Consider the following 19603-nt stretch of genomic DNA (forward strand, 5'->3'; position numbering starts at 1 on the left):
AGGGAAACAAATGAGAAGAGAGTGCTGATTGGCTGGCAAGTGAATTCTGATTGGTAGAGGCATTGCCATGGAGAATGCACCAGTTTATGGTGACTAACAGTTAACTGCCAAGCTTTGTTTGAAAATTTAAACCAGGCAACTTGACTGATTGGTCAAGGCATCGGCCTGAGGAATGAACCAGCAAATAGCTGTCACTTATTTTGTTTAGCTGAAACAGGTACAATGTGTGTACATGTTCTTTCTGTCTGCAAAGAACAGGGCCCTGTGTATTAATATATGTAGCTTCCAGTAGGTGCAAATGCGCCACACTGCGAGCCAGACTGACTATCTTAAATTGGTTGTCAGCGTAATTCTTAGCACACTGAGGATTATTTAGTAAATGCTGGCCATCGTGGAATCACATCTAATGTTAGACACTGTTTTGAGTTTTGCAAGCACAGGCTGGTTGGGTACAGCCTGTACCTTGCCTGTTGTGAACAGCGGAAGGGACATGTTGTTTGATATGATCCACCAGTCTTTGGGACGTACGGCCTAAATACCTAGCATCACACTGCCAAAGAAATTCATATATCACATTATTCACTCGTGTGATGGGCAGAATGTCTTTTTACAAAATATACAGAGCAAAACTCATAGAACAATGTAAAGGCAAATATTACACATCTCCATTTGTGATAAAAATTAGTTGTAATGGAATATATCAGGAAATTGGAGGACACCATTCGGAAGATAAAAGGCGAATGGAAATGGGCTGGGCATGTTGCGCGAAGAAATTATAACAGTTGGACAAAAAGGCTAATGGAGTGGCAGCGAAGAACAGGAAGGGGGGACCAAGAAGATGATGGAGACATGACATAATATCATACCTAGGAATCACATGATCAAGAACAGCAAGGGATAGAGATAAATGAAAAGGGTTATATCCTACAGTGGATGAACACAGCCTGAATGACAACGATGATGATGAGGTACTGTTGTTAGATAGGAAACGTGGCAGCCAATTTTCACACAGCAAGCTGCCCTAAACAGCAATGTGATGATGACCAGATCATGTGTTTGGTGATGTTGATTAAGGGATAAATTTTAGCCAGGACACCACGGAGAACTTCCCTGCTCTAATTTGAATGGTGTCATAGGATCCTTTACATCCAATTGAGAGGGCAGATGCAGCCTAAATTCAATGACTCACTGGAAAGATGACACTTCTGACAGTGCAGCACTCCATTACTAGTGAATGCTGCAGTCTATGTGACTATGGAGGCCATTAATGCTGAGCCAAATCCCCTCTATACTGAACAGGAGTGAAGTGGGGGTGGGGCCTGGCTTGCGATTTTACTCCCCCGACCCTTGCATTTCAGGGGCCAGCTGTCTCTACAAACCTTGCTGTGTTCAAACTTCTTTCCTGCTCCAGTAATGAGTAGTTATGAACTAGAATACACTGCCTGATAGGGTGGTGGACACTGATATTATAATAACCTTGAAAGGAAATTGGACTTTTTTTGTTCATTTCTTTCATGGCCAGCCTGCCTTGTGTAACCTTATCAAAAGCCGTGCTAAAATCCATATGGACTGCATCAAATGCACCATCCTCATTAACCCACCTTGTTACCTCCTTAAATAATTCAATCATTAGTCAGACATTTCTTTTGGGCCTCCTGATCTCGAGAGACAATGGATACGCGCCTGGAGGTGGTCAGTGGTTTGTGAAGCAGCGCCTGGAGTGGCTATAAAGGCCAATTCTAGAGTGACAGACTCTTCCACAGGTGCTGCAGAGATATTTGTTTGTCGGGGCTGTTACACAGTTGGCTCTCCCCTTGCGCCTCTGTCTTTTTTCCTGCCAACTACTAAGTCTCTTCGACTCGCCACATTTTAGCCCTGTCTTTATGGCTGCCCGCCAGCTCTGGCGAACGCTGGCATCTGACTCCCACGACTTGTGATCAATGTCACAGGACTTCATGTCACGTTTGCCTATCCTATTCCTCAGAATTTTTTCAGTAATTTTCCCTCCACCGAGGATAAGCTGTCGTCCAGTCTTCTGGCACCATGCCTGTTGCCAGACAGAATTGGTTACAGCCTCCGCTATTTCTTCTCTTGCTTCCCTTACCAGCCTAGGATACATTTCATCTTGACCCCTGGGGATTTATCCACTTTCAAAGATGCTAAACCTCTTAATACACCATCTCTCACTATGTTAATTTCATCTAATATTTCACACTCCTCCTCTCTGATCACAATGTCAGTATTGTCCCTCTCTTTTCTGAAAAAGAGACACTATGTATTGATTAAGAACCATACTAACTTCCTCCACCTCCACACGCAGGTTTCCCTATGCTCACTACTAGGCCCTATTCTTTTAGTTATCCTCTTGCTCTTTATGTATTTATGGAAAAAACTTAGGGTTTTCCTTGATTTTACTTGCCAATATTTTTTCATGCCTTCTCTTTGCTTTCCTAATATCTTTTTTTATTTTCACCCCTACACTTTCTATACTCCTCTATGTTTTCTGTAGTATTGAGCCCTTGGAGTCCATCATAATTTTCTCTTTTCTCTTTATCCTCTCCTTTCAGCCCTTGACAGCTCTGGATTTTTTAGTCCAACCCTTTTCCTTTAAGAGAACATACATGCTCCGAACCTTCACTACTTCTTCCTTGAATGCCTCCCACTGATCTGGCACTTCAAGTAGCTGTTTCCAGTCCACTTTTACTAAATCACATCTCAGCTTAGTAAAATTAGCTTTTCCCGAATTGAGAACTTTTATTTCTGGTCTATCTTTGTACTTTTCCTTATCTACCGTAAATCTAACCGAATTACGATCACTTCCACAGAAGTGCTTCGCAACTGATACCCGTCCACTTGACCAGCTTCAATCCATACTACTACGTCCAGACAACCCCCTCCCTCCCTTGTTTGGCTTACTACGTACTGGCTAAAAAGTTCTCCTGAATGCATTTAAAAATTCTGCTCCCTCTGTGCCTTTCATACTAATTCTATCCCAGTTAATTCTTTTTATTCATTCATGGGATGTGGGCGTCACTGGCTAGACTAGCATTTGCTACCCATCCCTAATTGCCTTTACGAAGGTGGTGATGAGCCGCCTTCTTGAACCGCTGCAGTCCTTGGGCTGTAGGTACACCCACATTGATGTTAGGAAGGGAGTTCCAGGATTTTGACTCAGTGACAGTGAAGGAACGGCGATATAGTTCCAAGTCAGGATGGTGTGTGGCTTGGAGGGGAACTTGCAGGTGGTGGTGTTCCCATGCATCTGCTGCCCTTGTCCTTCTAGGTGGTAGAGGTTGCAGGTTTGGAAGGTGCTGTCGAAGGAGCCTTGGTGAGTTGCTGCAGTGCATCTTGTAGCTGGTACACACTGCTGCCACTGTGCGTCGATGGTGGAGGGAGTGAATGTTTAAGGTTATGGATGGGGTGCCAATCAAGCGGGCTGCTTTGTACTGGATGGTGTCAAGCTTGAGTGTTGTTGGAGCTGCACTGATCCAGGCAAGTGCAGAGTATTCAATCACGCTCCTGACTTGTTCCTTGTAGATCGTGGACAGGTATTGGGGAGTCAGGACGTGAGCTTCTCACTGCAGAACTCCTAGTCTCTGGCCTGCTCTTGTTGTCATTTATGTGGCTCGTCCAGTTCAGTTTCTGGTCAATGGTAAGCCCCAGGATGTTGATAGTGGGGGTTTCAGCGATTATAATGCCATTGAATGTTGAGGGGAGATGGTTAGATTCTCTCTTGTTTGAGACGGTCATTGCCTGGCACTTACGAGGCACAAGTGTAATTTTCCATTCATCAACCTAAGCTGGAATGTTGTCCAAGTCTTGCAGCACATGGACACGGACTGTTTCAGTATCTGAGGAGTCACGAATGTTGAACATTGTGCAATCATCAGCGAGCACCCCACTTCTGACCATATAATGGAACGAAGGTCATTGATGAAGCAGCTGAAGATGGTTGGGCCTAGGACACTACCCTGAGGAACTCCTGCAGTGATGTCCTGGAGCTGAGATGATTGACCTCCAACAAGTACAACTGGCACAGTTAGGGCGGCACAGTGGCACAGTGGTTAGCACCGCAGCCTCACAGCTCCAGCAACCCGGGTTCAGTTCTGGGTACTGTCTGTGCGGAGTTTGCAAGTTCTCCATGTGATTGCGTGGGTTTACGCCGGGTGCTCCGGTTTCCTCCCACAGCCAAAGACTTGCAGGTTGATAGGTAAACTGGCCATTGTAAATTGCCCCTAGTGTAGGTAGGTGATAGGAGAATGGTGGGAATGTGGTAGGGAATATGGTATTAATGTAGGATTAGTATAAATGGGTGGTTGTTGGTCAGCACAGACTCAGTAGGCCGAAGGGCCTGTGTCAGTGCTGTATCTCTAAATAAATAAAACCATCTTTCTTTGTGCTAAGTACGACTCCAACCAGTGGACAGTTTTCCCCGATTCCCACTGACTCCAGTTTTGTTAGGGCTCCTTTATTCCATACTTGGTCAAAGGCTGCCTTGATGTCAAGGTCAGTCACTCTCTCCTCGCCTTGAGTTCAGCTCTTTTGTCCACGTTTGGACCAAGGCTGCAATGAGGTCAGGAGCTGAGTGGCCCTAGCAGAACCCAAACTGAGCGTCAGTGAGCAGATTATTGCTGAGTAAGTGCGATTTGATAACACTCTCAACGACACCTTCCATCACTTTGCTGATCATTGAGAGTAGATTGATGGGGTGGTAATTGACTGGGTTGGATTTGTCCTGTTTGTTGTGTACAGGACATACCTGGGCAATTTCCACATTGTCGTGTAGGTACCAGTGTTGTCGCTGTACTGAAACAACTGGGCTCAGGGCGCAGCCAGTTCTGGAGCACAAGTCTTCAGTACGATTGCTGGAATGTTGTCACAGCCAATAGCCTTTGCATCTTGATATCACGTGCAGTGAATCGAATTGGCTGAAGACTGGTATCTGTGATGCTGGGGACCTCAGGAGGAGGCCGAGATGGATCATCCATTCAGCACGTCCAGGTGAAGATGGTATTATAATATTAGGGTAGTTGGAATCCCCCCCACTATTACTGCCCTATTGTTTCTGTATTTCTCAGAGATTTGCCGACATATTTCCTCTTCTATCTCCGTCTGACTGTTTGGGAGTCTACAGTATACCCCGTATTTTTTATATAAATATATATAGGCCTCATTTGACGATTCTTCGACCATATCATCCCTCCTCACACCAATAATTGCTTCTTTAATCATTATCATAACCCCCATCTCCTTTTTTTTTTAATCCCCCTCTCTACCTTATCTGTAACCAGAAATGCTGAGCTGCCATTAATACTTCTTTCAGCCATGTCTCGGTAATAGCTATAGTTTCATACTCCCACCTGTCAATCCACGCTCTCAGCTCATCTGTCCTATTGCCTGGACTTCTTATATTGAAGTATGTACCATTTAGCACTGAAAAACTCCCTTGTTGTCTATTTTCTACCCTTTGGCTCCTCTGCCTTCCAAACACACTTACTAATTTTCTGCCTTTCATTTCCAACTTTTCTCCCTTCTCAATATAGTCTCAGGTTCCCACCCACTTTACCAAGTAGTTTAAACCCTTCCCAACAGCAGTAACAAAAAGCATCAGCGAGAATATTGGTCCTGGCCCTGTTGAAGCTTGTAGTGGTCCTACCTCCCCCAGAAGCGGTGCCAATGCCACAGGAATCTAAAGCCCTCCCATCTGCACCATCTCTCCAACCACCTACTCATCAGCTCTATCTGTCTATTTCTGTACTCAATAGTATGTGGCACCGGGAGTTATCCAGAGATTACTACCTTATTTGCTATACTCATTGTCTTTTTTTTATTTTCTATCCTTGGTTTCCTCCATCTTCCAGCCTCACTCATTAATTTTCTGCCTTCCATTTCAGATTTTGCCCCATCTGAGTCGACCCTCAGGATCCCATCCCCCTGCCAAACTAGTTTAAACCGTGCCCAACAGCACTCGCAAACACCCCGGCAAGGACATTGGTCCCGGCCCTGTTAAGGTGCAAACCATCCAACTTGTACAGGTCCCACCTCTCCCAGAAGAGGTCCCAATTCCCCAGGAATCTGAAGCCCTCCCTCCTGCACCATCTCTCCAGCCACGCATCCATCAGCTCTAACCTCTTATTTCTATGCTCACTAGTGCATGGCACTAGGAGTAATCTGGAGATTACTACCTCTGAGGTCCTGCTTTTTAATGTCTTACCTAGTTCCCTAAAATCTGCTTTCAAGACCTCATCCCTCTTTCTCCCTACGTCGTTGGTACCCATGTGAACCACAACCTCTGGTTGTTCACCCTCCCCCACTTAAGAATGTCCTGCAGCCACTCTGTGATATCCTTGACCCTGGAACCAGGGACACAACATGCCAGCCTGGAGGCACGTCTATGGCCACAAAAACGTCTGTCTGTTCCCCTAACTATCGAATCCCCTACCACTGTTCTTCCTGCGCCACCCCCCAACCTTGCAGCTGAGACACCCATGATGTAGTGGACTTGGTTATGTCTACACTCCCCAGAGGAACCATCACTCTCACCAGTATTCAGAACTGTGTACCGCTTGCAGAGCTAGATGCACTCCGGGGACTCCTGCACTACCTGCCTGGTCTTCCTTCGCTGCCTGGCGGTCACCCCATTTCCTCTCTGCCTGCACATTATTAAGTTGTGGAGTGACCACATCCAGAAACGTGCAAACCACAAAACCCTCAGCCTCGCGGATGCACCGTAGTGACTCCAGCTGCTGCTCATCCTCCGGAACCTAGAACTGCAGCTGCTTTAGCTTCAACACTTCCTGCCCGTGGTTGTCCAGGCCATGCCAAGAGTCCAGCATTTCCGACATGACACAGGATGTGCATTCCACAGAGCTGAGGTGCCCTGCCATGCCTTCAAAACTATAACTGAAAACACTGACCAGCTACTCACCAATCGTCTCCTTCCCTGGTTGTGACGTCACTATAGCTGTTTTACAGATGTTGTTTCTGTTGTCGGTGATTTCGCTGGAGGCTCTCACCCCCTCCCCCGCTTTAACTCCTCAGTTGCTGCACTCAGTCTCCACCCAGGTCAGCCGTCGCTGCTGCTGCCTGTAACTCTGAGTTGAGTAGTAATTTTTGGTGGGGTCTGGAACTCACTGCCTGAGCAGGTGGTAGAGGCAAGACAGAAACCCTCATCGCATTTAAAAAACACTGGGATGTGCAACTGAGGTGCCGTAACCTACAGGGCTGCGGAACAAGTGCTGTAAAGTGGGATTAGACTGGCTAGCTCTTTTTCAGCTGGCACAGACACGATGGGTCAAATGGCCTCCTTCTCTGCCATAAATCTTTCCATTTTTCTATGTTCACCACCCTCTGGGTAAAGACGTTTCTCCTGAATTCCCTACTGGCTTTTTGAATGACCATCCGAGATTTACGGCCCCTAGTTCTGTTCTTCTCCACATCTACTCTATCAAACCCTTTGATAATCTTAAAGGCCTCCATTAGGCCACCACCCAGTCTTCAATTTTCTGAAGAGAGTTGGCATTTCCTGATGGTTATAACCTTGTAATTCTTTTTTGTACCTTCTCCAGTGCTTGTATATCCTTTATATAATATGGAGACCAGAACTGTGCACAGTATTCTAAATGTAGTCCTCTAAAAAGGGCCCTCATCAAACAAATCTCACATTCGCGGGTCACCATGGTGACAGCTTCTAACCTGGAAGTAATTGTACATGGCCTGCTCAACCATGCAGATGTTGAATGGTGTGTGCTTGAAGTTGTCAACAGCATCATACACAGTCTTTATAGCCAAGAGGGACATCCAATAGGCTGAGGAAAAAAAGTGAAGAATTTCAGTTACACTTGCATCTCTTCTTCACTGCACCCCTCCAACACCGCCACCGCACCCCCCCCAACCCCTCCACCGCAACCCCCCCCCCAACCCCTCCACCGCAACCCCCCTCCAACCCCTCTACCGCACGCACCCCAACCCCTCCACCGCACGCACTCCCCCCAACCCCACCCCACCAAACACACCAGTTGACCAGTTGCTGCTGGGGATGTGGCTGGGTGTGGGAGCGCAGTTCCATAGAACAAAGAACAGTACAGCACAGGAACAGGCCATTCGGCCCTCCAAGCCTGCGCCGATCTTGATGCCTGCCTAAACTAACACCTTCTGCACTTCCGGGGCCCATATCCCTCTATTCCCTTCCTATTCATGTATTTGTCAAGATGCCTCTTAAACATCGCTATCGTACCTGCTTCCACCACCTCCCCCGGCAGCAAGTTCCAGGCACTCACCACCCTCTGTATAAAGAACTTGCCTCGCACATCCCCTCTAAACTTTGCCCCTCGCACCTCAAACCTATGTCCTCTAGTAACTGACTCTTCCACCCTGGGAAAAAGCTTCTGACTATCCACTCTGTCCATGCCGCTCATAACTTTGTAAACCTCTATCATGTCGCCCCTCCACCTCCGTCGTTCCAGTGAAAACAATCCGAGTTTATCCAACCTCTCCTCATAGCGAATGCCCTCCAGGCCAGGCAACATCCTGGTAAACCTCTTCTGTACCCTCTCCAAAGCCGCCACGTCCTTCTGGTAGTGTGGCGACCAGAATTGCAGGCAATATTCCAAGTGTGGCCTAACTAAAGTTCTGTACAGCTGCAGCATGACTTGCCAATTTTTATACTCTATGCCCGACCGATGAAGGCAAGCATGCCATATGCCTTCTTGACTACCTTATCCACCTGCGTTGCCACTTTCAGTGACCTGTGGACCTGTACGCCCAAATATCTCTGCCTGTCAATACTCCTAAGGGTTCTGCCATTTACTGTATACTTCCCACCTGTATTAGATCTTCCAAAATGCATTACCTCACATTTGTCCGGATTAAACTCCATCTGCCATTTCTCCGTCCAAGTCTCCAACCGATCTATATCCTGCTGACAATCCTCATCACTATCCGCAACTCCACCAACCTTTGTGTCGTCCACAAACTTACTAATCAGACCAGCTACATTTTCCTCCAAATCATTTATATATACACTACAAAGAGCAAAGGTCCCAGCACTGATCCCTGCAGAACCCCACTAGTCACATCCCTCCATTCAGAAAAGCACCCTTCCACTGCTACCCTCTGTCTTCTATGACTGAGCCAGTTCTGTATCCATCTTGCCAGCTCACCTCTGATCCCATGTGACTTCACCTTTTGTACCAGTCTGCCATGAGGGACCTTGTCAAAGGCTTTACTGAAGTCCATATAGATAACATCCACTGCCCTTCCTTCATCAATCATCTTTGTCACTTCCTCAAAAAACTCAATCAATTTAGTGAGACACGACCTCCCCTTCACAAAACCATGCTGCCTCTCGCTAATAAGTTTGTTTGTTTCCAAATGGGAGTAAATCCTGTCCCGAAGAATCCTCTCCAATAATTTCCCTAGCACTGACGTAAGGCTCACCGGCCTATAATTTCCTGGATTATTCCTGCTACCCTTCTTAAACAAAGGAACAACATTGGCTATTCTCCAGTCCTCTGGGACCTCACCTGTAGCCAATGAGGATGCAAAGATTTCTGTCAAGGCCCCAGCAAGTTCTACCCTTGCCTCCCTCAGTATTCTGGGGTAGATCCCATCAGGCCCTGGGGACTTACCTACTTTATTGCTTTGCAAGACACCCAACACCTCCTCCTTTTTGATAATGAGATGACTGAGACTACCTACACTCCCTTCCCTAGGCTCATCATCCACCAAGTCCTTCTCTTTGGTGAATACTGATGCAAAGTACTCATTTAGTACCTCGCCCATTTCCTCTGGCTCCACACATAGATTCCCTTCTCTGTCCTTGAGTGGGCCAACCCTTTCCCTGGTTACCCTCTTGCTCTTTATATACGTATAAAAAGCCTTGGGATTTTCCTTAATCCTGTTTGCCAATGACTTCTCATGACCCCTTTTAGCCCTCCTGACTCCTTGCTTACGTTCCTTCCTACTGTCTTTATATTCCTCAAGGGATACGTCTGTTCCTAGCCTTCCAGTCCTTACGAATGCTTCCTTTTTCTTTTTGACTAGGCTCACAATATCCCGCGTTATCCAAGGTTCCCGAAACTTGCCAAACTTATCCTTCCTCACAGGAATGTGCAGGTTTTGGATTCTAATCAACTGACATTTGAAAGACTCCCACATGTCAGATGTTGATTTACCCTCAAACAGCCACCCCCAATCTAAATTCTTCAGTTCCTGCCTAATATTGTTATTATTAGCCTTCCCCCAATTTAGCACCTTCACCCGAGGACTACTCTTATCCTTATCCACAAGTACCTTAAAACTTAAGGAATTATGGTCACTGTTCCCGAAATACTCCCCTACTAAAATTTCGACCACCTGGCCGGGCTCATTCGCCAATACCAGTTCCAGTACGGCCCCATCCGTAGTTGGACTCTACATACTGTTTCAAGAAGCCCTCCTGGATGCTCCTTACAAATTCTGCCCCATCTGAGCCCCTAGCACTAAGTGAGTCCCAGTCAATATAGGGGAAGTTAAAATCACCCACCACTACAACCCTGTTACCTTTACATCTTTCCAAAATCTGTCTACATATCTGCTCCTCTACCTAAAATAAAAGCGGATGCTGGAAATCTGAAATAAAAACAAGAAATGCTGGAACCACTCAGCAGGTCTGGCAGCATCTGTGGAAAGAGAAGCAGAGTTAACGTTTCGGGTCAGTGACCCTTCATCGGAACTGACAAATATTAGAAAAGTCACAGGTTATAAGCAAGTGAGGTGGGGGTGGGGCAAGAGGTAACAAAGGAGGTCTAGATTGGACCAGGCCGCATAGCTGACCAAAAGGTCATAGAGCAAAGGCAAACAATATGTTAATGGTGTGTTGAAAGACAAAGCATTAGTACAGAAAAGGTGTTAACGGACTGATTATTGAACAGCAGCAAGTGCAAACATGAAAAAAAAGTGGGCAAGCAAACTGAACAAACTAAGATGAAATGAAATAAATGCAAAAAAAGGTTGTAAAAAATGTAAACAAGAAAAAACTAAAAATGAAAGTAAAATGGGGGGCTGTCATGCTCTGAAATTATTGAACTGAATGTTCAGTCCGGCAGGCTGTAGTGTGCCTAATCAGTAGATGAGATGCTGTTCCTCAAGCTTGCGTTGATGTTCACTGGAACACTGCAGCAATCCCAGGACAGAGATGTGAGTATGAGAGCAGGGGGGAGTGTTAAAATGGCTCCTCTACCTCCCGCTGCCTGTTGGGAGGCCTGTAGAAAACCCCCAACATCGTGACTGCACCCTTCCTATTCCTGAGCTCCACCCATATTGCCTCGCTGCACGACCCCTCCGAGGTGTCCTCCCGCAGTCCAGCTGTGATATTCTCCTTAACAAGTAATGCAACTCCCCCACCCCTTTTACATCCCCCTCTATCCCGCCTGAAGCTTCTAAATGCTGGAACATTTAGCTGCCAATCCTGTCCTTCCCTCAACCAAGTCTCTGTAATAGCAACATCATAGTTCCAAGTACTAATCCAAGCTCTAAGTTCATCTTCCTTACCTGTTATAGTTCTCGCATTGAAACAAATGCACTTCAGACTACCAGTCCCACTGTGCTCCGCAACATCTCCCTGCCTGCTCTTCCTCTTAGTCTTACTGGCCTTATTTACTAGTTCCCCCTCTTTTATTTCACTTGCTGTCCTACTGCTCTGGTTCCCACCCCACTGCCACACTAATTTAAACCCTCCCGAGTGACGCTAGCAAACCTCGCAGCCAGAATATTTGTGCCCCTCCAGTTTGGATGCAACCCGTCCTTCTTGTACAGGTCCCATCTGTCCCTGAAGAGATCCCAATGGTCCAGATATCTGAAACCCTTCCTTCTACACCAGCCACGTGTATAGCTGCACTATCTTCCTATTTCTAGCCTCACTGGCACGTGGCACAGGGAGTAATCCCGAGATTACAACCCTAGAGGTCCTGTCTTTTAACTTTCTGCATAACTCCCTCAACTCCCCCTGCATGACCTCGTCACTCTTCCTGCTTATGCCATTGGTACCAATGTGTACCACAACCTCTGGCTGTTCACCCTCCCCCTTCAGAATGCCTCCTGTCCGTTCAGAGACATCCTTGACCCTGGCACCAGGTATCAGCAACCCTTCTAGCAGGCAGGCTGCTTGACTAGGACCACCAATTGGGGTCAGAGGTAAGACCAGTTCTGGAGTTAAGGTCCAGCAACCTTTCCATCCTCATAAACCTACTTAAAGATCATCAAAATCTAACCTCGGCAGATAGAGGCTTCTTCTGGAGCAGATACAATTGGGAGCCAGCTTGCTCCTCCCAGTAGCTTGGTAAAGTGGGAACCCTTCGTTGAACATGGGCCTGCTATACTACTACTTGCTGTAGCGAGTTCCACATCTAAATACGCTCTAGGAAAAGAAGTTTTTCCTGACTTCCTTATTGGATTTATTGGTGATTGTATTGATGCTGCCTAATTTTGGCTGCCCACAAGTGTTAACATCTTCTCTACCTCAACCCGATTGATCCCCTTCATAATTTTAAGCCCTCTATCAGATCACCCCCTCAGTCTTTTTTGTACAGAAAGAGCCCTATTTTGAAATTTCTCCAGTGCAACCAGTGTTGTACGGAGATTCAAATATATCTTAGAATGGTGTAAAATTCCAAACTCACTGGAAAATGTGTCAAGCACTGGAACTCTTGCAAAATACCAAAACAACCTAAAACGTAACCAGCACCTTGCCCATGTACGACCGTGGCTGTACTCTTAAGTCCACGTTTCTTAAAACTATGATTCTTCTCCACTCACCGGATCCCTCATCTCCGATCAGGTGACCCCAACCTCCACAGCCAATCACTGATGTGTCCGGATTGACGAGCTTGCAGTTGGAACCCGTTCCCGATATCAACACAATTCCACCTGGGGGGAGGGTTTTTTAATATATATATATATATAAAAAACTTGCAGCGTACCTCAGAACTGGTCTAGCAAAAGAATACCGACTGCCCATGGAGCAGGTCCCACCTCACCCAAGCAACTGGTGTATATGTAGACTGACGCAGAAAGCCAACAAAACCATTAGAGAGTCTTATATCAGAAGCCAAGAACTTGTTCACACTTTGGTATGGGGGAGGGGCATGGTAAAGTGAGATCAGCTGGCTCAAGCACCATTCACCGTCCCAAGCAGCTCTGCCCTGTGCCTGGGATGAGGTCCCTTGCAACTATCCAGACAAATAGAGACATGGCAGCATAACGTTACTGGACCAATAATCCAGAGAATGAGAGTTCAAATCCCAAAATGGCAACTTGAGAATTTGAATTTCGTTTTTAAAATTCTGACAAATAAAAAGCTGGTGTCAGTAAAAGTGACCATGAAGCTGCCGAATTGCTGTAAAAACCCAACTTGTTCACAGATGCCCTTTTTGGGAAGGAAATCAGCTCTCCTTACTGGGCTTTAACGTGACTCCAGTCCCGCAACAACATGTTTGACTCTTAACTACCCTCTAAAAGTTGCATAACAAGAAACTCAGTTGTACCAAACCGCTCCTAGCGGTTCAAAGCAGCTTTCCACCACCTTATCGGGGCAACTAGGGATGGCCAATAAATGCCAGCCTGCTCAAGGTGAGGCACATTGACAGGACAGAGTAGAGGGCGAGCTTTAAAATGCAACCACTGGGTGAAATGGAAAGCACTCCATTCCCTGTCATATAAATTCTTTAAAATGAGCTTGGCTCTATTGAATCTTACCCATGTCAGTGGCAGTTGCCATTCCTCCTATTGCATCTGTAGTGATGCAGTAGTTCTCACTCAGGCTTGGGAATCTCGCCTTCAGCTGGTGTATCAACTTTTCGTTTGCTTCCTCCTGCTCCCCACCGCTCAGAGACATTCCCTGAAAATTGCAGCCAATGCAAAGATAAACTTAGAAAACTTAACATCGGTGGCTCACAGAAGCGTAATCAGACACTGAGCCAAAGGAGGTAACGTTAGGCCAAAAACGTTGTCAAATAGGTAGGTTTCAAGGTTAGTCTTAATGGAGTAAAGAAGGGTAGAGAGGCTGAGGGAATTGCAGAGTTTAGCAGCGAGGCATGGCTGCCAATAGTGGGATGAAGGAAATGGATAGCACTCTTGCCTGAGTCAGAAGGCTGTATAACGTTATGAGGGGCCTACACAGATTGGATAGGAAGGACCTAGTTCCATTAGCTGAGTGGTCAGTAACCAGGGGGCACAGATGCTCGACAGAGAGCCAGTATGGACTCAATGGACCATTTGGCCTCCTACTGTACCATAATGACTCTTAGGTGGAAGGATTAGGGTGGAGTTGAGGAGACATTTTTATTTTAACCCAGAGGGTGGTGGGGGTCTGGAACTCACTGCCTGAAATGGTGGCAGAGGCAGAAAACGTATGCCCCTTTCCGGAGCCGTCTCTCCCCCTCCTCCGTCCCGTTCAAACGTATGTTCAGCTGTAAATGAAGACCCGACGACAGGATCAAGACTCGAGACAAACTAGATCTCCAGTGCTACTGGGATACTTATATGGCACTTCATCACCATCAATATAAACCCATCCGAGTAACAAAAAGCCTTATAAACAGAGAGCAATTACATCGGCATGATCATTTAATCATGTGGATTAAATTATTTTTGTGTTTAGTTGCATATTGTGGTCGGAAAATTATATTCAGAATTTTACCATTTTAAGTTATGGAAGTTCAGTCAAATTCAATTAACTTGATTATCGTTAACTTGATCAATACCGTAACATCTGTTCTATTATATATGCTTTTACTTCCTGGAACATGTACTATCATATTATCCAACAATTTGGAATTGTAAACGCTGCTTCCATGTTTTTTTCTCCTGATAGCAGCTGCTGCTAATGATTCTGCCATTATCTTCAGCTCTGGACCCATTTTTTGTTTACTTGTCCCATTACCACCCCCTTCTGTCTTGCACTATCATCCCTTCTATCAGTTAATCGTTCCTGCGTTCCACCCCATCACAGACCTTCCCTTTTGTTCTTTCCTCCCTCTGTACTTGCTGAAAACCTATCACATCTCTAACTTTCTGCAGTTATGAGGAAAGTTCATCAGCCCGAAACGTTAACTCTGTTGCTCTTACCATAGATGCTGACTGACGTGCTGAGTATTTCAAACATACTATTATTTCAGATTTCCAGCAGCTGCAATATTTTGCTTCTATAACATTAGCAAATGTCAGGATAGTCTGATTAACCCCTTCCTTACACCACCACAGGATTTTTGTGTGTGCCTTGCAGGAGCTAGGGAACAAAATAAGCAGCGCACAGAAGTCAACAAGGGGAGACAAGATACCCAGGTTGTTTTTTTTTTTAGGGGCAAGGGACAAAAATAACAGACCCAGCAACCCATTCCCTCTTTGTATTTGTAGGGCTACAACCGCAACTTCCCATCTCCTCAGTCTCTCTCTATATGGACTGAAACAATTTCTCTCGCAGCATTCCTGTTGTCAAGTAGAAAAACATTGATGACTGCAATTTCTTGTCAGTTGAAAACAGAAGTACCTGCTATATTATGTAATTATTGTTTTGCTGTACTTTTGCTGGCTTAGCTTAAATATTGAACCAGCAATGGACTTTTCGCTCAGCAAATAATTTTTTAAATCAAGGCCTCCCATTTGATAAATTCTCCTTCCTCTAATAGCCAAAGGCGACTCTCAAATTTTGGGCCCTCTTTTTAATATTGAAGTCTGGGTGATATGCTTTAGGAAGATTGCAAAGGCCTGGGAGAATAGATTTACTAGAATGGTACCAGCAATGAAGGCCTTCAGTTATGTGGATAGGCTGGGCTTATTCTTACAGCAGTGGATGTTAGAAGATCTGTCAGAGGTGTTCAACGGTTTAGAGGGTTTCGATAGAATAAATAAGGAGAAACTGTTTCCAGGGGCAGAAACCACAGCTACTTAAAGTAACTTGCAAAAAGAGAAGTCTGATTTTTTTTTTTAATGTAGCAGGTTATTATGATCTGCAGTGCAACACCTGAAAGGGTGATGTAAACAGATTCAATATTAACTTTAACAAGGGAATTGGATAAATATTTGAAATGGAAAAAATGTGCAGGGCTATGGGGAAAGAACAGGGGTGGGAATAGGACTAATCGGATAGCTTTCAAAGAGTTGACACAGGCATGATGGGCCAAATGGCCTCTTTCTGCACTAAATTGTCAGATTCTATTCATTGCATCAACATCCTGGGGCTTACCAGAAACTTAACTGGACCATCCATATAAATACTGTGGCTACAAGAGCAGGTCAGAGGCTGGGAATCCTGCGGCGAGTAACTCACCTCCTGATTCCCCAAAGCCTGTTCACCATCTACAAGGCACAAGTCAGGAGTGTGATGGAATACTCTCCACTTGCCAGGATGGGTGCAGCTCCAACAACACTCAAGAAGCTCCACACCATCCAGGACAAAGTAGCCCGCTTTATTGGTGTCCCATCCACCACCTTCAACATTCACTCCCTCCACCACCGGCGCAGAGTAGCAGTAGTGTGTACCAGCTAGAAGATGCACTGCAGCAATTTGCCAAGCCTCCTTTAACAGCATCTTCCAAATTTGCAACCTCTATCCCCTCAAGAAAAGGGTGGGAACACCGCACCTGCAAGTTTCCCTGCAAGCCATACACCATCCTTACTTGGAACTATATTGCCATTCCATCACTGTCACTAGATCAAAATCTTGGAACTCCCTTCCTAACAGCACGTGGGTGTACCTACACCAGATGGACTGCAGCGGCTGAAGGCAGCAGATCACCACCACCAGCTTCTCAAGGGCAATTAGGGATGAGTAATAAATTCTGGCTTTGTCACATCGTCACATGCTCACATCCCATTAAAGAATAAAACAAAAAAACCTCATTTGGGATTTGGCAAGGCCAACATTGATTGCCCATCTCTATTTGATGAGAAGATTTACTAGAATGGCACCAGCAATGAGGGACTTCAGGATTTGGATAGGCTGAGGCTGTTCTAACAGCAGAGAAGGTTAGGAGATTTCTAGTTTTCCTGAGAAGATGGTGGTGGGCCTTCCTGAACCACAGTAGTCATTATTCCTTGTAGCAGTTTTGAGAGAACTGAGTGTCTTGCTTGGCCAATTCAGAGGGCAGTTAAGAGATGACCACGTTGGCATGGTATTGGAACCAGACCAGGTATAGGTGGCAGAGTCTCTCTCTTTGGACCTCCAAGCAAGCTTTATCCATGCTTTGCGACGGCCGACAAAGCGAATCATAGGCTTTGGCCAAGACCTTCAGAGCAAAACAGCCCCTTCCCCTCGAGATCTTCGAATGGGCAGGTTCATCATGCATCCTGCTCAAAGGTAGGTTTCCACAAATCACAACCCGAAGACCTTAAACAGGAAATCGCACATCCCACCTCCAAAGCTTCTGAACAGACAAGTATATGCAAACTTGCTTTCTATTTGTTTGCCCTCGCCTTCCCATCATTTCCCAATGATAACTTCCTGACAATAACAGGAAGTTAAGGCCAAGGTCAAATCATGGCTAGAGCACAGAAACCGAGCCCCTTCCACCACCTCTCCTTTGCCATTTCCCAACAACTATTTATTTGCATTTTGCTGCCTATCTCTCCCTGCAACTTATTTCAGTCTGAACTTTGTATAGCCTCTTTGATCACCGCAAACAGCAACAGCTCAGACACTGCATTGGCTTATCAGGGAAGTCCAATTGTCCCAGCAATTGCACAATTAAAGACAAATATATATGAAAAATAAAGTATTGCTCCACAGGAAATAGTCCTAGTGTCTTCTTGGAACTAAAGGTTCCCCATTTCTGGTACAATCCTGGTGAATCGACACTGACTCTGCTCTATGGTTTCCACATCCTTCCTACACTGAGATAACTCTCCACTCCAACTGTGGCCTTCACAATATTTTATAAAAATTCATCATTATTTCTCAAGGTTGAGTTTTACAAGCTTATATTTTGTAACAGGAAAAGTCTGCGGAGCTTCCTGGGAAGGAATGTGTTCAAGTAGCAGATTCTGTGCTGATTTCAACACACCGCAATGTACAGTGAAAATGTTTGCAGCTTTGGAGTACTTGCAGTGCAGTATTAACAAGTGACACACAGAAAGGAGGGCCAGAGAGGGGAGAGTTCACCCATCGGACAGCTGCTGCTTCCTTGTATTCTGAGCAGTACTGAAAAAGTGGAATTAGTGTTGGATGGGTTTGAGCTCTATAAAGAGCTACAGTTTACCTACCAAGGACGTGAGCGGTACTCTTGGATCACACCCGGCTGCCCGCTTGGCTTCCTGAACCATTTCATTGATGGCTGCCAAACATCCATCCACCCCAACCAGCTGTGGAGGGTTAAACACAAAGAGGCCAAAATCAGCAAAATCATCACATGCCACATCTCCCTCCTCCAACCAACCACCCCATCAACAAATCTCCCCGTCTGCCCCGCCCCAACCCCCTCTGCTCCAAACAGTCAATTGTCACCCCCACCCTCGTCCCTCCCAGGCAGCCGACCACCTCATCTATAAAAAAAGGGCAAAACTCTTACTGGGAATTGAACAACTCCTCATGCCATTTTACAACTGCTTTATGTCTGCTGAGCATAACAAGAGATTGAGGGAACGGAGGGACTGAATTATGTGCAGCAATTATGTAAATTGTATCCTCACTGGAAAGAGACAGTCGAGAGATGATGTGATTTGTTTTTAGGTGAGTCGACAATGTTCTTAACAAAACTAATCTGCTGAAACAATACTTCAGCAATCGAGTGGTCAATCTATGGAACAGACTACCGAGAAGGATGGAGGAAGAAGTTTGCATTAATTTACTCAAATGAAAAGTAGATTCATTTCTTTCAGAAAGTAACATTTTTGGGATGAAGTATGCGAGTATTTTGAGACATGACGTGGTAAGTGTAATATACTTGGGAGAAACAACGGACTTTGGACCTATGGCTTCTAAAACTCCCCATCAATGGGAGTTTTCTTCACCTCATGTCTGGGTTTGTTGTAGACTAATTGATAAAAATCGACTGCCATGATTATTCAACAATTCCATTATCGTTGCATTGCATCACTATCGGCACGGCAAAGGCTGAACGAGATGGACCGTCTCTCATTCAGCAATCCCTATGTTCCTAATTGGCAAAGAAACTATTCCTTACCCAGTGGTTGGTGGATGGACCATCTACCTTGGCCAGGATCGTCCCATCCTCGGCAATCAGCACCATGTTCGAGGTAGTTGCTCCTCTAAGAGTGAAATTAAAATTGGTTTCGGTTTCAATGTATGAGAAGCTCTATTATTTGACATTGGTCCATATTCTTCCCACCACCCCCCCACCCCCCGCCCCCCGACAACCTGTAACTCGCCTTTAATTTTTTTTCCTCCCTCTCATTTAAAAGTATTCCTTCGACATCTTTTCCTCTGCTCCCACTATAAACCACTGTGGGATGCTTGGACATGTGATGGAGAGATATTATAGAGTCAAAGAGTTATACAGCACAGAAACAGGCCCTTCGGCCCATCGTGTCCGTGTCAGCCATCAAGCACCTATCTATTCTAATCCCATTTCCCAGCACTTGGCACATAGCCTTGTATGCTATAGCGTTT

The 19603-nt window shown here is 45.6% G+C and overlaps 1 protein-coding gene across 1 annotated transcript in view; it reads right to left on the reverse strand.

Annotated features, from left to right (window-relative positions):
• nagk (N-acetylglucosamine kinase) overlaps positions 1-19238 on the reverse strand; it is a 32166-nt gene extending 12928 nt beyond the window's left edge. The window contains exons 1-5 of the mRNA XM_068028687.1: positions 19158-19238; positions 18238-18336; positions 13735-13876; positions 12796-12906; positions 7696-7808 (exon numbers count right to left, since the gene is read on the reverse strand). Coding sequence (XP_067884788.1) covers positions 7696-7808; positions 12796-12906; positions 13735-13876; positions 18238-18336; positions 19158-19223 — 531 coding nt within the window. The 5' untranslated portion in view covers positions 19224-19238. The remainder of the gene's footprint in view (positions 1-7695; positions 7809-12795; positions 12907-13734; positions 13877-18237; positions 18337-19157) is intronic.
• Between the last annotated feature and the right edge of the window lie 365 nt (positions 19239-19603).

The sequence above is a fragment of the Heterodontus francisci genome, chromosome 1, assembly GCF_036365525.1.
Source record: "Heterodontus francisci isolate sHetFra1 chromosome 1, sHetFra1.hap1, whole genome shotgun sequence".
NCBI lineage: Eukaryota > Metazoa > Chordata > Chondrichthyes > Heterodontiformes > Heterodontidae > Heterodontus > Heterodontus francisci.